Source organism: Monodon monoceros, unplaced genomic scaffold (genome assembly GCF_005190385.1).
Source record: "Monodon monoceros isolate NGI ecotype Baffin Bay Population unplaced genomic scaffold, NGI_Narwhal_1 Super_Scaffold_12, whole genome shotgun sequence".
Taxonomy (NCBI): domain Eukaryota; kingdom Metazoa; phylum Chordata; class Mammalia; order Artiodactyla; family Monodontidae; genus Monodon; species Monodon monoceros.
The window spans coordinates 6409635-6429574 of record NW_021703768.1 but is presented as its reverse complement, the minus strand read 5'-3'; the positions used below and the strand labels follow the sequence as shown (position 1 = coordinate 6429574).

At 52.5% G+C, this 19940-nt stretch overlaps 1 protein-coding gene across 2 annotated transcripts in view; it reads right to left on the bottom strand.

The window, feature by feature from the left end:
* Positions 1 to 531: 531 nt before the first annotated feature.
* The window catches only part of TENT4A (terminal nucleotidyltransferase 4A), a 43977-nt gene continuing 24568 nt past the window's right edge, over positions 532 to 19940 (bottom strand). Inside the window, exons 2-13 of one of the 2 annotated variants that reach the window (XM_029217396.1) lie at positions 18951 to 19074; positions 18092 to 18138; positions 17095 to 17215; positions 14683 to 14790; positions 13558 to 13686; positions 10789 to 11002; positions 8761 to 8887; positions 7706 to 7806; positions 6942 to 7114; positions 6341 to 6499; positions 4290 to 4454; positions 532 to 2782 (exon numbers count right to left, since the gene is read on the bottom strand). In XM_029217396.1, the coding sequence (XP_029073229.1) occupies positions 2588 to 2782; positions 4290 to 4454; positions 6341 to 6499; positions 6942 to 7114; positions 7706 to 7806; positions 8761 to 8887; positions 10789 to 11002; positions 13558 to 13686; positions 14683 to 14790; positions 17095 to 17215; positions 18092 to 18138; positions 18951 to 19040 (1629 nt within the window). In that variant the 5' untranslated portion in view covers positions 19041 to 19074 and the 3' untranslated portion in view covers positions 532 to 2587. Of the gene's footprint in view, positions 2783 to 4289; positions 4455 to 6340; positions 6500 to 6941; positions 7115 to 7705; positions 7807 to 8760; positions 8888 to 10788; positions 11003 to 13557; positions 13687 to 14682; positions 14791 to 17094; positions 17216 to 18036; positions 18139 to 18950; positions 19075 to 19940 lie in introns of both variants that reach the window. The other variant, XM_029217398.1, reaches the window with a different exon arrangement.

The window sequence follows — 19940 nt, the reverse complement described above, 5'->3', positions numbered from 1 at the left end:
TGGAAGGACCCGAAGGAGCACTGGACCCACGACACCAGCCTTACAGCACGCCAGGCTCTACCAACCAGGTCCTGGAGCACCCCACCCGCGGGCCTCGCAGCCCGGGACAAGCGGCTCAGTCACTCGCTGGTAAGGAATGTTATACGTTTCCTATAAATCCTAATCGTCAGCTACACTAAGACGCATCGTGACGTTCGGTGGTTTAAAATGCGTTATTCTGAAGTGATGATAACGTTGACCTCAGAGAGCCGTCGAAGAAACAGATGAGTCGTCGGGAAGTCAGTACAGTGTCACACCGCGCACAAAGAGCATCATTTAAATGGCTTTGGCGCACCCTGCCAGCCTAGCCTGTGGCGGGTCTGGTTCTCCTGCGCTCAGCCTGCAACCTCACCAGGTTCTGAGTTCACCGAACCAGTGGTAACACAATGGCCCGCCCTCCGAACTTACAGAAGTCAAGAACATAAACTGCAGGAGCCATAACACAACATAAACCCCGCAAGGAAAGACACACTCAAACACAACCACCTCCTGGTTTCCAAAGTTTATTAAAAATCAAAGAATAGAAAAACTTTACATAAAAATATGTCAATTTTAGCTTCCACATTGTTGTCCACACACACAAAAAATCGAAACATGATATCCTGTTGTCAGGCCCGCGGCGCGTGGCCACAGGCGGCCGGGCCAATTCATTGGTTCACCGTGACGGGGCTGGAGCCTGGCGCCCGGGTCAGGGACTGAGGGTCCCGAGGCACACCCGAGGGCGCTCCCACCGTACCCCGCAGTCCCCCGCAGCGTTTCCTTGGAGGAGGGTTACAGTCAATATTGCTAACGCGTAGAGATTAGTACAGGCCTACGGATCAGTTTTTATAAATATTTCTTTATCAATAGGTTCATGATTTAAATATCTTTAAATACTTTTGATAACCTCCGATCATCAAGAACTGCAGACAAAGCGTGCTACTCGGCTCTGGGAGCCTCCCAGGGAGCCCTGCAGGCGCGGCCGGCCACTCTCAACGCACGGGGGCCAGTCCTGCTTCCAGGGGGCCCGCAGATGCGGTGAAGCTCTCTACACTCAGACCCCACTTGAGGACGCCCCGCTTCTGCATGTCACTGGGGTCACGGCAGTAAGCTTCTCGTCCCAACCTTCTCTGCTAGTGGACTTCAAAGACCATCCCACCTGTAGCGTCAGCAGGGCCAGGACTCCCATTTTAAAAATGGGAGTCGGATGACCTAGAAGAGGCACCTAACTCCCAGGACACCTGTGGTGCTCCAAGAACTCAGGGTGAGGCAGGATGGGTATATTAGTGTTCAAAAATGGGTAACAAAGACAGTGGCTGTCATGGCAGAACACACTTGCATAGTATACCTGTATGCTTCTCGAGTCGGGCGCCAGCCGCTCCGGGGCCCGACACTGGGCTGTGCTCTCCTGTGATGTGTTAAAAACCCCTCCACGGCGCACTGAGCAGCTCAAGTGCTTCTCCTATATTTGCTCTTAACAGAACGAATGCATACTGCTACAGATTCCACAATGGAATCAACATAATTCCTTTCTCCACATTCCTAAAACTGGGTACCATTGTCCGTGACGCTGTTCACCAGACCCATCATTTACAGGCTATGTTACTAAAACTGAGGCGTTTCAAAGTTCACATTTGCTTAAGATTTCATAATGTGACAACCTTTTCTCCCCATAGAAAGTTATACACTCTGGCACTCTAAATGCTGGGTCTGTTGTCTAGTTTAAAAGAACCAAACCCAAAACATTAAAACTCCACGGTCAGAGCAAGACAACAGACAGGCCGGACGGCAGAGCCGGCGGGCAGCTGGTCAGAAGGCTTCGGAGCCAAACCCCTTCGGAAACCCGCTGCGGGGCGGGTGAGGGGGAGACTCGGCTCCTTCACCACGAACTGAGAGGCCTCACGTCTGACCAAAAGAAGGAACATAAAAATAAACCCCAAGCCCCTCGTTCGCGGTGTTCGTAACAACGCTCATCAGACAACCAGCCGACAGGATGAACCCAACTTAGAAAATGCAACTCGGGAAAGGATCTAAGCTCGTTTAAAAAAATTCCCTTCTCCCTTAAATATAACTTATGTGAAAATATGAAATTAAATAAAAAATATCTGAGTTATTGCACAAATCATAAATTTCCAATATTTACATAGAAAAACAGTTCTGAAATTTGAAACAAAATGTGAGGGCAGTAAAACAAGGATGACCTCCCAACAAATAACGGGGTTCGATCTCCGTTGCTCTGACAACGTGGAATGAAGTACCAACGCAAAGGACAGACACGGTACCGAGAAAGGCCAAGGCCCCGTCCGTCCCCGCAGTTCCTGGTCCAGCACTGAAGGGAGACTCCTGGGAAGGCAGAAGGCAGCGTCCACGTCCAGTAAGGCTCCACAGACGAGCACGGGAGCCGTTCTTCATGACGGACGTGGCCACCGCACAAGGAACATGCAGAGCGAGCAGCCGAGGGCGCCGGGGGCCCGGCTGGCGTGCTGGGTGCTGGTCTCAGGTCCCGGGGGCGCCGAGGCCACCCGGCTCCAGTCTGGGAGGTGTGGGCCGGGTGGCGCCACCAGGAGTATTATCTGCTGAGACTGACGGGCAGGCTGTCCCTCGTGTGTGTGTGTTTTCTCCTCCTCCAGCCGGCGCGGTTATACTGGTGGTGCCCCCGGTTGCCCACGGGAGGCCGCACCCCTCCGCTGCCCACCGCACTGTAGCTGCCGCCTTGGCCGTGGCTGTGGGAGCCCTTCATGGACAGTTTCATGCCGCTGTGCTGCTGAGGGGACCAAGAGGGACACAGGGTTGGAGGCCATCCTGGACAGGGCCCACGTGGAGACCCGCCGCCTCCGTGGGCTGGGAGCCCGAGTGAGAAGGAGACACGACCCCGCTGGGGGGTCTGAAGGGCGGCGGGCCCGCGGGAAGGGCTGCAGGCTGCGCACGGTGGCCCGCTGCGCATGTGCACGTGACCCCAGACGCGACGGGACTGACAGCGAGCCTCCGCTCACGCCTCACAGGGACTCCTGTTGCTACCTCCAGACACGGAGAACTACCCCTAACCCAGAGCGTTGGCAACACGAGAACTGTGGGCCTGTTTCAAACCACACGTGTTCATATCCAAATATGTCTGGAACCTCACTTCTAGCTGCTTCTACGTGTCCAGAGATAAGAGGGTCCCTCTCACTTTCTCCCCCAGACTTCGACCATGACATTCTGGAAACACACGAGCGGGTTCCAGGTCAGCGGGGTGTGTGCAGGCTGCTCCCAGGCCGCCAAGCTCCACGCACAGCAGACCAGGGAAGGCATGGCTGGTCTCAGGAAGGTTTCAGAGCAAAACCAGCAGAAGGGGGTTAAGAAAGAAAGCCAAAATGCTATTATTAAGGAAGAGCACTTTTGCCCTCTGCAAAGTTGTAATTTCATCCTGAGTATTTCTAACAGATCAGCGTAGCAAGCCAGGTAGCGACAGGATGGATAAATCCAGGAAGGAACGTTCTATTACTTAACTCTAAATGCAAAAGATAAGCAGGACTCAGTGACATAGGTCCAAAGAGCCAACCTCAGGGATCAAAACTCACTGGCAAATGTGATTAGACAAGCAACAGAGAGCGCTGACCAGAGCGGAGGTGGACAAGCGCCGTCAGCCTGGGCGCGTTGGCCTTCGGGCCTCGCACCCCGACCCCCATGCCTGGACACGGTCATGGTTCCTTCCAACATCCTGGCCCCTTAACAACGACCTGTCTTCCTGATACCAAGTTTCTAATGTGTGGGATCTGGACTTAGAGCAGCCACAGGGCAATGGACAAACGCATTCACAGGGACCACCCCACCCCGGTCACTAGAAAACCCATCGCACGCAGGCCCTCCCAGGCCCTCTGCCCAGGGCACCCACGGCAAAGAACAAGGAGGGAGTGAAACTGTGGGAAGACAGCACTGCTCACGGCGTGGCCGTTCCTGGAGAGCAAAGTTCTTTTAACGCACATTAGCAGAAAAGCGGGGGCAAAATATTCCTCGCTTCAAACATGACCTTCACGCTAACAAATCCACTAGAAAAAAGAGATGCATGATGAATTAAACTATACGAAATTTTAAAATAATTTCTTAACACTTGTAAAGTTTTGTTTGTTACAAGGGAAAGCAAACATGAAGCTGAATGATCAGAGAAGAAAAAAAAAAAAAAAAAAAAGAATCTCTGTGGAATTCCCTCTCTGGTGGAGAAAGCATTAAGCACCGGGCTATCACAAACCTGCTTGGTGGGAACCCAGGACCTGGGCGGACAGGACTCATACCTTGTGATACAGGTGAGGACTGGAAAGCGCGTTAGGCGGCGCAGATGGGACGGCCGGGGAAGACACGTGGTGGACAGCTTTCAGCGCCGGAGCTCCTTCGATGCCAGCTGGTCTACAGGGCACGGGGGCCACCCCGAGCGTTGGTGGAGGTATAGTAAACCTGGTCTGGGAGAGAACGAGCAGAGACATCCATGAGGCACCAACACAACACAGGCTAAACCAGCCCGTCCTTACCATGGGCGCCGACGAGGGTGCCATTTGCAAACAGGCCCCTTAGCTTGTGCCCGACTACAACATCTTATTTTGAATCGGACACATTCTATACTCTGAAACAGCAACGACGATGTGAAGTATGTCCAGTCACCCAAGTCGTGAGGTTTTAATATTCACTGAAGACCAAACAATTCAAAAACATTACAGTCATCAAAATACCTGTACCCCCTGGTCTCCAGAAAGAGCCCTCAGCAAGGCAGATGACAGGCGTGAGGCTGGCCCGAGCGAAGGCCCACAGACGGGGTGGACACCCTCCCCGCTCTCGTCAGAGTCCCCAACGCTTCCGTCTTTGCATCACTGGCCCGTCACGGGGCAGAGGTGCTGGCGGGAGCCCCTCCACTCACTTTCAACAACCTCACTGCTCTCGTCTTAGAAGTGGATGCATTTGCCCCAAAGACCTCCGGAGCGTGACCGTGGCCACCGGGGCAGCGGCTGCAGCAGGAGCTGGGGCCTCAGGGATGCGCTCGGGGGCTGCAGGGCACACACAGTGCCCCTTCCTCACACCTCCTCCCCCCCCACCCCGGGGCCTGAGCACACCCGCGGCCTCTCCTCCGTGGGGGCTCTGCGCCCCCAGGGGCACAGCTTCGCGGCCCCAACTCTAAGTCCCCACTGCACCCAGAGTGGGCAGGGGAGACTGTACACGTGAGGTTTTCAAGTGGGATCTCCCTTAGTTACCCCACTGGAAGTAATGTTTGAAGTTTGGGAATACAATGAGAAAGTGGGCTTTGAGCCTCGTCTTAAAACTTGAATGACCTTAGCTTCTGCCTCACTCACTGCCCGTGCGGGTGACAGATGGGAGCCGGCACAGCATGTGGCCCTGACCATCCCCCCGACATCCCCAGCATCCTGGAGGGAGAGCACAGGCAGCATGGATCGGCACGCAGCTCTCGAGGGAGCTGAGCCCAGGGAAAGGTTAGAGCCAAGTTCATCATCTGTGAGTTTACTTTCACAGCGCAGGCACCTGCCTCTTCATTTCACGCTTACGCAGCAACTGAAGGCTTCTGGGGGTGCTATGCTGATGGCCGCCACCATGCATCCTGGGCCCGCTGCCCTCAGTCCCCGCGGCCTGAGGCGTGTCCCGAGAACGCCCTGCCTGGATGGAGAGCCAAGCAACGCAGAGGAACTCGGCAATACATTCGCACGCATCCACGTTGCTTTACACTCAGATTATACCCCACACTGTAGAAACAGGTTCTACTTTAGAAGTCAATTAACGTGACAGGTTTTATATACGTGTAATTGATGTATATTTGGGAAGTAGGTACAAATTTAAAATATTTAAAATTAACTTTTACGCTCTAATTTTGTCTAATTTTTTTAAAAGAGGACATATTCAAATAGAAAAAAAACCTATAAATACTGCCTAACGGATAACGTGGAGAAGTCAAAGTTTATATCAAAACTTAGTAAGAGTGTAAACACTGAGAATCTAGGGGAGAGCAAGGACAGTGTCCGTCTCTGCCCAGGGACAGCAGCAGAGTCCCTCTCTCAGCATGGCCCCAGAGAGGTGGCCTCACGCTTGCAGAAAAGCCACCTCGGTGCCCGGGAACCAAGAGTCCCCTCGCTGCAAACACAGGGCCTGGCGGGCCTCAACTGCACGGACGTCCCTTGAACAACAATTACATCCTATCCACCCACAGAAGATGAGAATTTCCTACAAGACAGAAGTGGAACTTCCAAAGACTTAAAGTTGCTTCTCTAAGTTCTACCGTATCAGCCAGTCCTACAGCGCAGGCAGCAGCTGGGAGCTGGTCCCGGGGCAGTCACCAGCCACGTACCTGGGTGTTAGTTGCCATGACCAGCGTCCTGGGCGTGGCCGACTGAGGTCTGCCGCTCGGCACGGGCAGGGCGGCAGGCAGGCTGGCCGGCAGAGGGGCAGGCGCCTGGAGGCTGAACTGGCGCACGCTGGGCGTCGGGCAGGGGGGCGTGTCCGAATCCTGGGGGTGACAAGAGGATGGCTGCACCCGAGGCCCGTGCCCCTAACATCGACGGGAGCGGCCAAGGGTGAGCCCCCAGGGTCCTGGGATGTGGGCAGCCCCAGTCTGCCCAGGTCTCCCCCGAGTCATAAGACCTGGGCAGAAGAATGTAAGTGAAGAAGAACGTAAAGGAGATGCAGAAGAGACGCCCAGACTGCAAGGTCTTATCTCTCAGTAAGTGGGTGAGACACGATCCATGGCAGCCACGCTGCGCGGGCCCACCGCTCCCGAGGGGCCACGTGCCCGCCACCTGAGGCTCTTGGCACAGCGGGGACCGCTGGGCGCGCACGCGGGGTGGCCTCAGGCACACAGAGCAAGCGATAAAGCGAGGGGGGCAGAGTTTAAACTCACTGCTGCGGGCGTTTTCCACACACACACAAACACCCCCAGCAGAAACACTCACGATGTCACTTCCGGAGAGCGAGGACACAGAGGAGGCAGACGAGCCGGAGGACAGGAGCTGGGGGCTGGGCAGGGACAGGGCCAGGCGTGGGCCGCAGGGCGACTCGGGGTCCCGGCGCGGAGGCTGCTCCCCCTCGCACTTGCCCGTCCGCTCGGTGGTCTTAATCCTGTCGTCTGTGGAGGGAAGACAGAGCTGTCACGCACCTCAGCCCGAGGGCCCCGCCGCGCCTTAAACGCTGCTCAGGGGCCTGACAAACCGCATTTCTAATTTACTTCGTTTCGATTAATTTTTAAAATTACACTTCAGTTACTGGAGAACATTTAAATAGGCCTGGAACAACGTGGATGTACAGTTTCATCTGGAAATTGCACAAACCCTGATCACGATGTGCTCTAGGTATAAAAACACACTGGATTTCAAGGGCACGGTACCGAAAAAAAAAATCTCAGTAACTCTGTATATTGACTACCTGTTAAAATGTTAATATTCTGAACACTAGAAGTTGAATAAAATATATTATCAAAATTAATTTCACCTGCTTCTTTCCATGCTGGCAATGCAGTTACTAGGAGCTTTAGAACTGCACGTGTGGCACACACGTTATTTCTACTGTACAGCACTGGCCTAACCTTAACAGTTTTAAATGAAACTCTCACAGAAAGCGAGGTGCCCCTGGAGTGAACAGTTTACCACCAAGGGACAAAGAGACACGGCTGCACCGACGGGTCAGGCGGCGCAGTGACGGCCCTGGGCTGGCCTCTCACCGGGGTCTGGCGGCGCGTGGGCCCGGCCGCCCCACTTCTCCTTGATCCACGCCCGGTAGTCGATCACCTCCTGGGTCACCTTGATGATCCTCCCTAAGGTGCTGCAGCAGGAGGACACGGGCAGTCAATAGTCCTTCCCAGCAGCTACTTTACATTTTAACACAGAACCTCACTAAGCGAAAGGCGGGCAAAGAGCTGAAATAATTTTACAAATCTGTATGACTTCCGGGGTTTGAGCCCAAACATACTTTGCAATCACAGTACAGAAAAAATGGGTGCTCTTCGGCAGAAATCCTTGGACCTACGTCTATCTACAAAAGACCGCTGAAGCCCGGGGCCGAGTAGGGAAGCCCGCCCTCCCCAGCCCCAGTGACCACAGGGGTCCCGTTTCCCAGCACTCGGGCGAGACAGCGAGAGCCCAGCACGGGCCCAAAGCTCTGCCTGCAAACGCTGAGTGGACTGAGGCCGCAGAGCCCTGTGCCACCACCGCTGGGGCCAGGCCTCAGAGGCCACTGTCTCCATCACCTGCCGAGGATGGAGGTGGCGGTCCTGCTGCGGTGACCACTGGTGACCATCACCTCAGCCTTCCTCTCAACTCCCCCTCTCCCCCCCCCACCAAGTCCCTCCACCTCCACCACAGCAGCAGCATCTGGGCTCAGAAAGAAATATTGCTCATCGCCAATCAAAGCACACACCACGAGAGTGCACACTCAAAACGGGGAATGGGGGACAAGTGTGCAGGAAGGGGCCGGGGCGGGGGGCAGACGTGTCCCTCGGAGCTGAGCACCCACATTTTGAAGACGGCCTGAGAAAAAGCACCACGTGCCACAGCTTTAAAAGCCAGAAATGAGCTCCCCAAAACTAACACCCTGAGAAAATGTTAACTCCCTAAATAAATTTTCCACCCTTGAGCACGATGACCATCCTGAACTCCTGAAAGGCCTCCTTTACCAGTGTTTCCCAGTTCTCCCAAGATAGGGTGGCACACCCATCAACAAACGACAGAGGCCAGGGCGCCCGTGCTGCAGAGGCTGCGGCACCCAGGACAGGGCTACCTTTCGGAATCTCTGTTGGGATAGGACCTGGCGAGCGGCGACACGGCGTGGCTGAGAACGATGTAGGCGTAGTCGAACACCTGCTTCACTTGCATGGCCCCGTAGGAGCTCCGGCCCACGTCGTTCCCTGAAACAGAAAGGTTGCCGTGGGAGCTGCTACCCAGCCGCGTGGTCCTCTCGCGTGAGCCTTTCCCACACAGGCTCCCAGCCCTGAAACACCCTGCAGACCCCCCAGCACAGCTGGATCGGGCGCCAGGAAGTGCACAGCGCCCACCGCCGTGGGCAGCTGTGGGCGTTGCAGCCCGAGGGCCCCTCTCACCATCAGATCAGGATCCATGTCCGTTAAAGGAGCCGTCATTCACGGAGACGGAGTGACAGCTCCTCAAACGGTAGGGTCACCCCCCGGATGGCAGGAAGCACAACGGAGCCAAGGCACAACCATAACCAGACGGCCAGGGCCTGCCCGAGAGGACAGGTCAGCCTGAGCCCCGCACCTGTCAGCACCGAGGGGGCCTGAAGGAGCAAACCCTCGAGGACAGAGGGTGCCAGGCCGAACTCTTGGGTGGATGGCAAATAAAGACGAAGCCACCACTGAAGTCGGCAAGAGCCACAGGCAAGGAGGTGACTTTTGTTAAGAATGGCAGGGTTTCCAATTTTAATTTTTACACGTAACTCACTCTTCACAATTCAGGTGAGGGTGTTTTTTAGGAGATATATCCTTAAGCACTGGAATTGTCTCCTTTCCAGGTTTAATAATAATGTAACCCAGTAACTGTGTGGGTTTTCATTTTTCAGTTATATTTCAGCAAACACTGAAGACCAAGGAATTGCCTGCCATTTAACTGATCCAAACAGACAAACCGGTGAGAGAAACCTGTCCTACTGGGCTGAGGGATAAGCACCTGTGTGGACTACAGCGTTTACAGATCACAGAGGAGAGTCTTTCAAAAGATTTTTAAGAAATAAATTTCATACCCCAGAAGCCACAAAACAAAACAGAAATCATAAATTTGAGGATGTTGGAAAACATATACAGGAGCAAAACAATAAAAAATACCAAATACAGACACAAGAGACAAAAGTACAGCATGTCAACAAAGAAAGGCTTCCCTGACGCACAGAGGACCTTACAAAGTCAGTGAGGACAGGCCAGCAGACAGATGGACAAAGCACATGAGCTCACACAAAAAGTAACACAAAGGGCAGTGGACCTGGAGCTAACAATCTCCACCACCCTTCCTGTCACTTGTCTGTCACTGACTTTATCACCAACAGTAAGTACACTGTGTCACCTAATAAATGCTCGATAAACATTTTGTGCAATTGATAGTAACCACGTGTTTAACCTCACTCATCATTAAAGAACTGTAAGGTACGTGACAACGTGTACTGCACGGTCTCATCAGATCGGCAAAGATTTAAAAGACGGTCACCAAAGGTGTGGGTGTAAAGTACCCTAACCTGCCTCGGGGTCTGCAAGGAGGAAGCCCTTATAGCGAACACTCCCCATGCACAGAGGAAAAGGGTCTCGCGTGCATCGTTTAAATAAAATGACAAGCTGCAGTCTGTTGGTATTATGTGACGCCATTCAATTAATAAGGAGGCAACAATCAATGTTAATATCCACGTATGGAAAACTGGAGAAAAACACATCAAAAGGGAGGGGATTATGGCATACTTCACTTTTCTATGTGACAAACTTCCGGGAAGCAGATGGTTTATGATGGATACGTAACACTTTTCTATTCAGAAAAAATAAATTTTTTTTCTTAATTCTCACTTTCTATGTTCTTCTGATTACAGAAAGTAAACAAAGTTGCAACTTTACAGTACGTTAATTAGAAGCATTAAGAATGAATTCTGAACGTGCCACCATTAACTCTGTTAGTACAGCAGGACCCTACATCAGATCACATGCCCTCGGCTCAGCGTGGCGGGGGGGCGGGCGGGGGCCTGTGGATGCCCCTCCACACCCAGCTGGCGCGCGATGCCTCCATGCTGGGGCGAGTGCAAAGCGAGGGTCCTTACCAGGAAGCAGGGGGTCCTCAATGCACAGCATCGACGGCCTGTACCCGCTGGTCATGGCTTTCATGATCTCCTCTTTGGCGATATAGGCACCTCCTTCTTTTATTCTAATACCAGTTTTCAAGTAATTAAAATTTCTTCCGTAGAGTTCAAAAAATTCTACAAGAAGCATTCCAAGGTTTTCATCAGCTCTCCGGGCATCAATTCTTGGATGCAACTGTAAAAGCAAGGCATCCACAGTTTGTTCGGATTCTGGTCACTCTCTAGGGACAGCTGCGCGAGGTGGCATTGGCTAGCTAGCCAAGGATGCACAGTCGGTGGCCCTCGCTTGCGCACCAGCACCGTGAGGACACTCGCAGAGGCAGCCAGGAGGCACCAACAGAGCCTGGATATCTTTTGCCAATCAAGAGTGCTCAAAAGAAATAAAAGTTTCTCATCTGAATTTTTATATTATACTTTAATTCTTTGAAATCTGTAACCCATATAGCTACCTCCTACACAGACATCTGATGAACCGCAAATTCACAAGCACTGATAAATAAGTGGACCATATTCTGCACAATTTAGAGTCACCTAGATGGTGGAGGTGCTTTCACAGATTCTAATCTCAATTCCATTGTTCTGAAATACAGCCAACAGGGGGCAGTGTGAGACTGAACAGTACCACAGGGCAACGTGAAACGGTTAATGTTAACCGTGTATGGTAGTCAGCACCGCATCCTGATATTTACAGCAAACTCACATCCCTGCCCGGGCATACGGGTGCGCGTCAGCCTCAGCTCCACACCACGCGTTCTTGAAGCAGGTAATGGATTTATTCTGAAGCTCCAAGCCCCTGTCTACTGACCCCACCCAAGTGTCACTAATTTAAGAGGCTCACGAATGTGAGCAACAGGGACCTGCACTGCCCACTGTGACGGCCACGAGCCGTATGTGAGTATTTATATTTAAACGAATTAAAACAAACAAATTAAACATTCAGTTTGCTGGTCTGCTATAGCCACACTGCCAGCGCCCCGTAAGCACACACGGCCATGCTGCTGGATCGAGCAGACAGCACTGCCCTCACACAGCAAGTCACACTGGACAGCAGCAATCAAGAAAAGGACGGTCAAGTCCAAAAGGACGTAAAAGTCCTAGTCCTAGCAGAAGCACAAGGGCTGAAAATGTTTATAACACAGGGCTCCTCAAGGAAATACGGTTTCTAAAGCCTGCAGGTGTTTTCAGGGTTCGGAAGACCTTACAAAGGCACGATGCTGCATTCTTACTTTTGCCTTACCTTCTCCCTTCCTTATTTTCCTGGCCTTAGTCAAAAATCATCCAGCTGAGAGCCCACCCGGGGCAAGGCTGGGCCTCCTGACCTCAATGAGCCACGAAATGAACACAGACGCTACAGCAGTCATGGCTTTGAGGCAGGGCGGGCAAGGCACCGAGGGATGGGCAGGGGATAGCGGCAACCCCGCCCCGGACAGGTGCGGCCTCCATGGTCACTTCAGACGGGGAGCCCAGCACCACAGAAGTGGGCAGTGGTCCGTTACAAGGCTACTGGAAGAGTTTCAATCAGGAAAACGGGAGGAGATAAATTAAGCGCACAACGTCGTGCTCTGTTCAAAATAATGTCCGGGGCTTCCCTGGTGGCGCAGTGGTTGAGAGTCCGCCTGCCGATGCAGGGGACACGGGTTCGTGACCCGGTCCGGGAAGATCCCACATGCCGCGGAGCGGCTGGGCCCGTGAGCCATGGCCGCTAAGCCTGCGTGTCCGGAGCCTGTGCTCCGGAACGGGAGAGGCCACAACAGTGAGAGGCCCGCGTACCGTAAAAAAAAAAATAATGTCCGAAAACTCGGGAAGAACGGCTACAAGGGCAGCATGTCCGAGGTGAAAGGGGAGGCCAAGGCAGTGTCATTAGAACGGTAAGAAAATGGGCGGGGAACTCCATTTTCACTGTTCTTACAGCACCTCTGCAAAAACATGCCAAGGAAATCAACATGGTGAAAGGCGCTGTGACCAGCAGTCCTACTGTCAGCTGTACTAATGACACTGAGAAAAATGACCAAATTCTGGACATAAAACCACAAATGCAAACCTGCTGATAAATATGGAGGACGGTGCTGTGCAGCTAGAACACAGGCGCAGTCCTTCATTCCAGTAAATTTAAACGGGGCAATTCATGTCTCCGTTAACTTAGAGAATATATGTCTAAAAAGTAGTATAAGTATAGTTTATCACAGCATTTAATACTTAGGGAGGTTCTCTCTTGATTGATTTTTCCATGGTACTCAACAAAATAAGCGCAACAGATAATTAAAGACAAAATACTGACTTTTCGTCACTCAGAAAAAAAAGCCCTCTTGAGTATTTTTTTACCTTCTGTGGTAGCCAACTATTTTTCTGAGACAAATTTTGCAGTATAAATCATAGTCAAGAACCGAGAAAAATAGTGTTTCACTGTCCCTCAAGGCATGAAATTTTTCTAAATATAAAGAGTGTTTCTTCAAGGTTAGATCAATATACACCCGATTGACAGAACGAGATAAGCCATCCCTCCAACAGTTAAATCGGATACAAAAATAAGCTACGAAGGAGCAAAGGAAATAGTATTGATCAAAACAGAGTTTTATGATGAAGACTAGAAGTCAATTTCTACCACACCAAACAGAATACCGAAGGGACAGCAAGGAGCTGGGACCCATGAAGCAGCCGGTAAGAGCGTCAAGGAAGGGCACTCCCACGGAAGCCTCAGGGTCAGGGGTTCTCGAGAGAAAGCACACCCACCTGCAGAAAGCTGATGGCCATTAAAATTAGGCTGTACGAGCTAATTCCACCTGTAAAAACTTCATTCAGGTCCCTCTGCAGGAGGAACTGTTTCAGTACTAAAATCAAGTAAGGCAGCAATGAATATTTCTGCAAATTCCAAAAGAAAAACATCATCTGGTTAGATTCTGTAGCTTTGAAGACTTCTCACACAGCAAATTCCACATGGCAGACAGGAAGCTCCCTTCATCCTCTTGCCCCTCGGAAGGCTCGAGGCCCATCATCCTCACACCGTAGGGGCCTGAGAATGAATTATGTGAGGGGCTCGTCAGGGCCACGCTGGGCCGCCCCCTGCCCCAGGTTATGGCTCAGCAGGGGTGAGGTGGGGAGCCTGCATGGAGACCCCAAGCCCAGTGGGGCTGGGGAGAGAATGAGCCTCTCCTCCCAGTGTCTCCCCGCTCGCCAGCGGCAGTGCGCAAACGCCAGCACTCAGAAGCACCCGTGAGAGGGGCAAGGGGGGCAGCAGGAGGCCAGCAGAAGGCAGCATCGCCAAACGCAGGGCGAAGGGTGGAGGGCAGAAGGGCTGAGAAGCAGGTGGAGGGATGTGGAAGCTCCTGCTGCTTTTCCTGCTCTGCTGGGGTAGAAATGGCCCTTCAGGCAAGCAGGATGGTGCAGAGGGAAGGGGAGCACGTGGTCCCGAAACTGTGGGCAGAGGCAGGGTCCAGATGATGGGGCTGGGGTCGCCTCGCCACCTCCACGGCAACAGGAGGGAAGGACTCTCCATTTAACTGCACCACACACCTGGTCAGAGTCCAGTGAATGCGTCCCATCCTTAGGCACTGAGACCACCCAAAGTAAGCAAATCTACATGCACTCCACTATGATGTACTCAACTTGCAATCAGGCACGCTGAGCTACAGGGATGGTCATTTTGTAATAACTAGAAAGAATATTTCAACAAAGTGCTCTAAAATAATGCTCGAGTGTATGAAACGGTTAGCCAAGGAAGGCAAATCTGCAAAACAGCTCTGTAGTTTCGAAGTGTCTCTAGAAATAGTACTGTAGGATAAATTCAACTGCTACAGTCTTTGTCATTAAAGATTATCACCCCCTGGTTTTTACTGTGCTAACTTGCTGAGACAGCACCTTCATGTAATTCTTGATGAACTCTGCTGCCCGGACCCCAGTCTCCATGTTAAAGCTGATGTCGACTTTAACTTCCGTCTCCTGGTCTGTGAGTTTTATTATCGGTACCTGCAAGGATTTAATTGTGCTTTAGAAAACAGAAAATTGTGCTTTAATAGGCAACGTTTTCCACGGTCAGGCATCAGATGTTTCCCAAGTTGTACAGAGGGTTTTTCTCCTTATACACAGAAGGGGCTTAGAGATCATGAACCCCAGATTGTAAAGATGAGAAGAAAAGGGACTTTCCCAGCATCAACCCCATGAGCCCCCAAGGCCGCCCCCCCACCCGACAACAGCTAGCGCTCATCTCTGCCCGGCCCTGCCGGCCTGACCCGGCGCCTCGCTGGTGACCGAGCATCAACCACAGGCTCTCTGCAGGACCTGTGCTCCCCAAGCCTGCCTACCGCGAGGGGAAGCCAGCTAAGGCCCTGTCCCCCCATGAGGGCCTGGGGATGGGCAGAGCTTTTGGTCCCCAAATCACATTTGCTAGAATTTCTGAAAGCATTCAAAGTAACTTCAAAGCTGTTTTTTAAATTATATTTTGTACTGATATTGTTTCTCCAAACAACTCTACTGTGGGTTTTCATTCTTTAAGACAATTTAACTTAAAAACAATTTTTTTCCCTGAAAATCAAGTAAAAGGCTATTCTGTAAATGCTCTCAGTAACAAGAATCATCACCAAAAGGCACCCAAAACCGGCCTCATAAAAGCTGCCCAAGCAACCATTCAGACCACACCTGCCCCACACAAAACTGTGTTCTTACAGAAAAAAAGGCAGCCTCTAAGGAACAAAAAAGGACATTCCCTCCGCCAAAACAATCGGGGTCTCACGAAAGGTTTAAGATGTCTGGAAGTCAACAGAGGAACACGCTCTTCAGTGCATACCTGCTCTGGGCTCTAAAACATATACACCTGGGGGCAAACTGCCCAGGACACATGTGAGAGGGACAGGCCAGCAGGTGGTGACAGTCTCTCCTGGAGATCACCTCCACCACCAGGCAGGGCGAGGTCCAAGGAGGTAGAGGAAACAAAACACTTTCCCAAAGAACCGATCAAAACTGCTTCAGAAGGAGCCTATGGTCAAGGGCCCACGCCTCCCGGACGTGGTAAACTCCTCAGGAGCCAGCATCTTCCCCAGCACCTCTGGACACAGCTATGAAGCCTCTTCTATACGCACAGACTTTTCTCCCCAAGTCACTCCTGGCACCCTCCTGCCTTACACACACACACACACACACACACACACACTCTCTCTCTCTCCCTCCCCCCCTCCCTCCCTCCCTCCCCCCCTCCCTCCCTCCCTCCCTCTCTTTCTCTCTCTCTCTCTCTCTCTCTCTCTCCCCCCCCACCACCCTCGCTCATGTGTTGAAGCCCCAGATTCTGGAGATTAGTAGTAACACTGCAATACTTATTTTCTGGTGGTTGTTCAAAACAGACCAGTTTCCACCTTAAACACAGCTCTCACGCTGGGCTCAGGGCCCGTGATGAGATGCCTGTGAGGCTGCCCGGCAGAGAGGGCTGCCTGGCAACAGCTGACACTCGTGGAGGCCTAAGACGGGCCTCCAGCAGCTGAGGAGGTGTGTGACAGCAATGAGGCCACCTGACCATGCAGCTCCTGCAGCATCTATTCAGCACATGGTCTGTCCTCCAGAAAGTTCTGGAACCCAAGACATTCAGGCTGAGCCTCCTCAGCTGCTCTACAACTAAACAAGGACACCTGGTCAGAGACCACCGGCCACCCACCGTGCACTCTCGAGGGGCCAACACGACGGGACAAACGGCAGAGCCACAGAAGGGCAGAGCCGAGACTCTGATAACCCGCACACAACAGGCAGGTAACACGGAGCTCCTGAGCTGTCGGCGGCCCTGGACCAGGGTGAACCTGGGCCCGCGCTTCCAAAGCCGCCTCATCTTCCATCTTCTCCCGAGAGAAGCACAGTTTTCACGTGTGTACAATTTTGGAACGATGAAAGGAACAGGCAAGCTTCTCTCTCTGAAGTATAACTTGGCAAATGGTAATCCTTTTCTACGTGATAAATGCCACAGTCTAATCATTCTGCTACATTCTCCACAAAAGGCAGCCTCTGAATCTGCCTCGTTTCGGGTATTAATATCTTTCCTTTACGCGGCCTCATAAGAGACGACCCCATCATACATTTTAGAGCAGGAACAGTTTGGTGCTCTCACAACTTGTACTTCAGATGGGGTCTAAACATTCTCAGCTTCAACAAGCGCGTTTACACTACAAGTAGGGAAGTCTTCAAACACGCAGCCAGAAACCGCTGGCCACATCAGCTAACCCCACGGGACGCAGGCTGCCTGCAGGCGTGCAGAGCCCCTGCACGGGCCCGGGGCCCAGAACCCGCGCTTACCGTCGCCTTGTCGAGGACCTTGATGGAGCCCGGCTCGGCCACGCTGTGTTTCCGCAGGGCCTGCTCCAACAGCTGCAGCGGAGGGCGCTCCCATTTTCCAAAGACCACTAAGTCGATGTCGCTGGGTGGGAGAAAAGCAAGTGTGAGCCCTGCTCGCCTCCCCACACGGCGGCACACATGGCCGGCAGACCGGCGCCCCGGCACAGGCCCGCAGCTCCTCTGAGAGGCAGACGGCGTGCCGGGAAGCCCCTCCCGCTTGGTGAGAGAGCACAGCTGACGAGCCACTCGTAACAGAGGCGGAAAGCAAACGCTGACCAAGTCTCCCGCACCCCGAGGCAACCGAGGCCCTCACAGCTGCACTGGCCCGGGGTCCTGGACACCTCGAATCTGTCCAGCTCCCCGCTGGCCCTGCCAACGCCAACCCAAATCCTACGACTGTGGCCTCTTTAGCCTCCAAGCGTTAACAGTGGCTTGGGAGAATATAAGCTTTTAATAAAACGATGCACATAAAACTAAGATACTGAAGCGTCCTTGACGAGGGTACACTGGAGAACGGCTTCAGAATGCAAACTTCTTTGACGTTTTTCTATCCAATAAAAATCCTTACAAAATACTGTTCAAGTAGAAGTTTGCTTGAATCTTCATTAAAACAAAAGATGAACTTTTCAAAAACAAATCCAAAAGTCTCAAACCGTCTTCTACCGCGCTTGCTCCCACGGCTCCCACATCCCCCCCGCTCCTAGGAGCCAGCGCTCTGCATCCCACCACATTAAGTGCAAGAGGAAGAATGCAAAGCAGTCAGTTACCATAACGGTCATTAAATTTTTATTTCCTGCCATCTCCACTCCGTGCTCCACCATCTCTTCCTCTCGCTCGCGTCTCTAGCCTAAGCTTTGAATGCAAGGAACCTACTTTAGCCTTAACATGCGTGCAGACACCCACCCGGCTATGCAGACCCAACCCTGGTCCTCCGCGCGGCGGTGCAGCTGGGCCTCACCTGGTGGGAAGATAGAGGCCCGTGCTGAAGCTGCCAAATATCTGCACCTGCAACAGAGAGGGGGCGTCTCAGACGCGGCCACGCGGACGGCCCTGCCCCGCCCCCTCTCACGCTGCGGTGCTGCGAGGGCCCAGCGGTCAAACAAACTCCTCTCAGTCTGTAAGGTAAACGCCAGCCCCTGAAAGGAATCTTTAACAACTCAGCACTAACGGGCGTAACAATTCCTGGCCTCGCCCACAGCCCACAAAGCCAGGGCCTGCTGAGAGCCCAGCGGCTCAAGCCCGTGGAAGGCACAGGGCAGGGCTCTGTCCCAGGGCACCGAAGTGCAAAGCCGGAAGTGCCGTGTGTCACTGTGCCCTGGAGGGGAAGCCCGGGGCCGGCCAGAGGGCCGTCTCCCACTGGCTCCGCGCTCCGAGTGCCCACGGACCGCATCTCAACGTACACGCGTTAGCTCTCTGGAAAAGTAGTGTGTAGTTTCAAAAAACGGAACACACACTAGGATGCGTGACGCAGGGAAGAGGTAAAAGTTCTCATCTTAAGGTAAACTTAAACCAGGAAGAATAACAACACTGTTCCAAAAAGGAATTCCCTCGGGCCGATGGTCCTCACACTTGAAGGTGTCAGAACCACCCAAGTTCGGCAGAGATCCCACCTGGGCAGGCCCAGGGTTTCTGACTGGGCAGGGGCAGGGCGCGTGCGTCTCTAACCAGCTCCTCGGTGAGGGCGGCCACCCATCTCAGGACCCCCTGGAACCTGGAAGCATGGCCTCGGCCACGTCTGCACTGATCCACAGACACAGGCGGCCACAGGGTGCTGACATGAACTTGTAGCGACACAGAAGTAAAAAGGGTATACCCACATCAGCCGTCGGCCAAAGATCTTTAACCACAGTTTCGATCCTTTTCACCACCTCTCTTCTCATGGCTGCTTCTTCAGGACAAGGGGACATGAAGTTATAAAAGTCAATTATTTCCTCATGAAGTCTAGTGGACAAAAGAGAAACAAACTAGAGTTACAATTAAGCTTAACCACACTTCTCATTCTGCTATTAGATCAGCATGACACTAAAATATATTTCTGGCCACTTAAAATCCAGTTTCTTGTTTCCTCTGAAAGTATATAATGAAATGAACACTCTGTGGTGGATGAAATTCCACGGTACGGTTTAGCACCACAGAGTAACACGAGCAAATTTTGCTGATATAAGTATCAAAACTTTCAATTGGCATTCAAAGGTTTATTCAAAAGAAACGTTTCAGGGACTTTACATGAACGAACTGAGAGAACTCCATCCGTGAAAGATGGGGGTGATCCCAGGTGAGGCAGCGCACGGAAACCCAGTGGGTTTCTCACCCTGTCCGGGCTGTGCTCTGCACCCACGGGCACCCTCACTAAAGGGTCTGAGACAGGCCAGGCCAGGAAGGCATGTGTCCTCGGGAGCCTGGCGGCCCCAAGTCTCGACAGCCAGGTCTGCCTGGCCCACCAGCGGACAACACCCTAGACCCAGCACCCAGGGCCCACGACCACATCTCTCGGGCAGAAAGCCCCACTCAACTCAGCACTGGAGCATCCCCCCTCAAGATTCCCGCAAGGAGGCCAGCACCAAGGTGTGCAGGGACACGAGTCAGTTCGGCCCTCTCTCCCTCTCAGTCTTTCCTAACAAAGGTCTAAAAAGCAATGGTTTCAGGAGAAAGGAGCGGCAAATAACCCGATTCTAGGAATTACGTCAAGTCAAATCTAGCTGCTTCCATTCTAAGTTTGATTATTAGCATGGAAAAGAGAAGACAAAATGAAATTTGTTCAATAATACTATCATGTTAGTTAGCTCAACAGCTAGCAAGACAGTCCA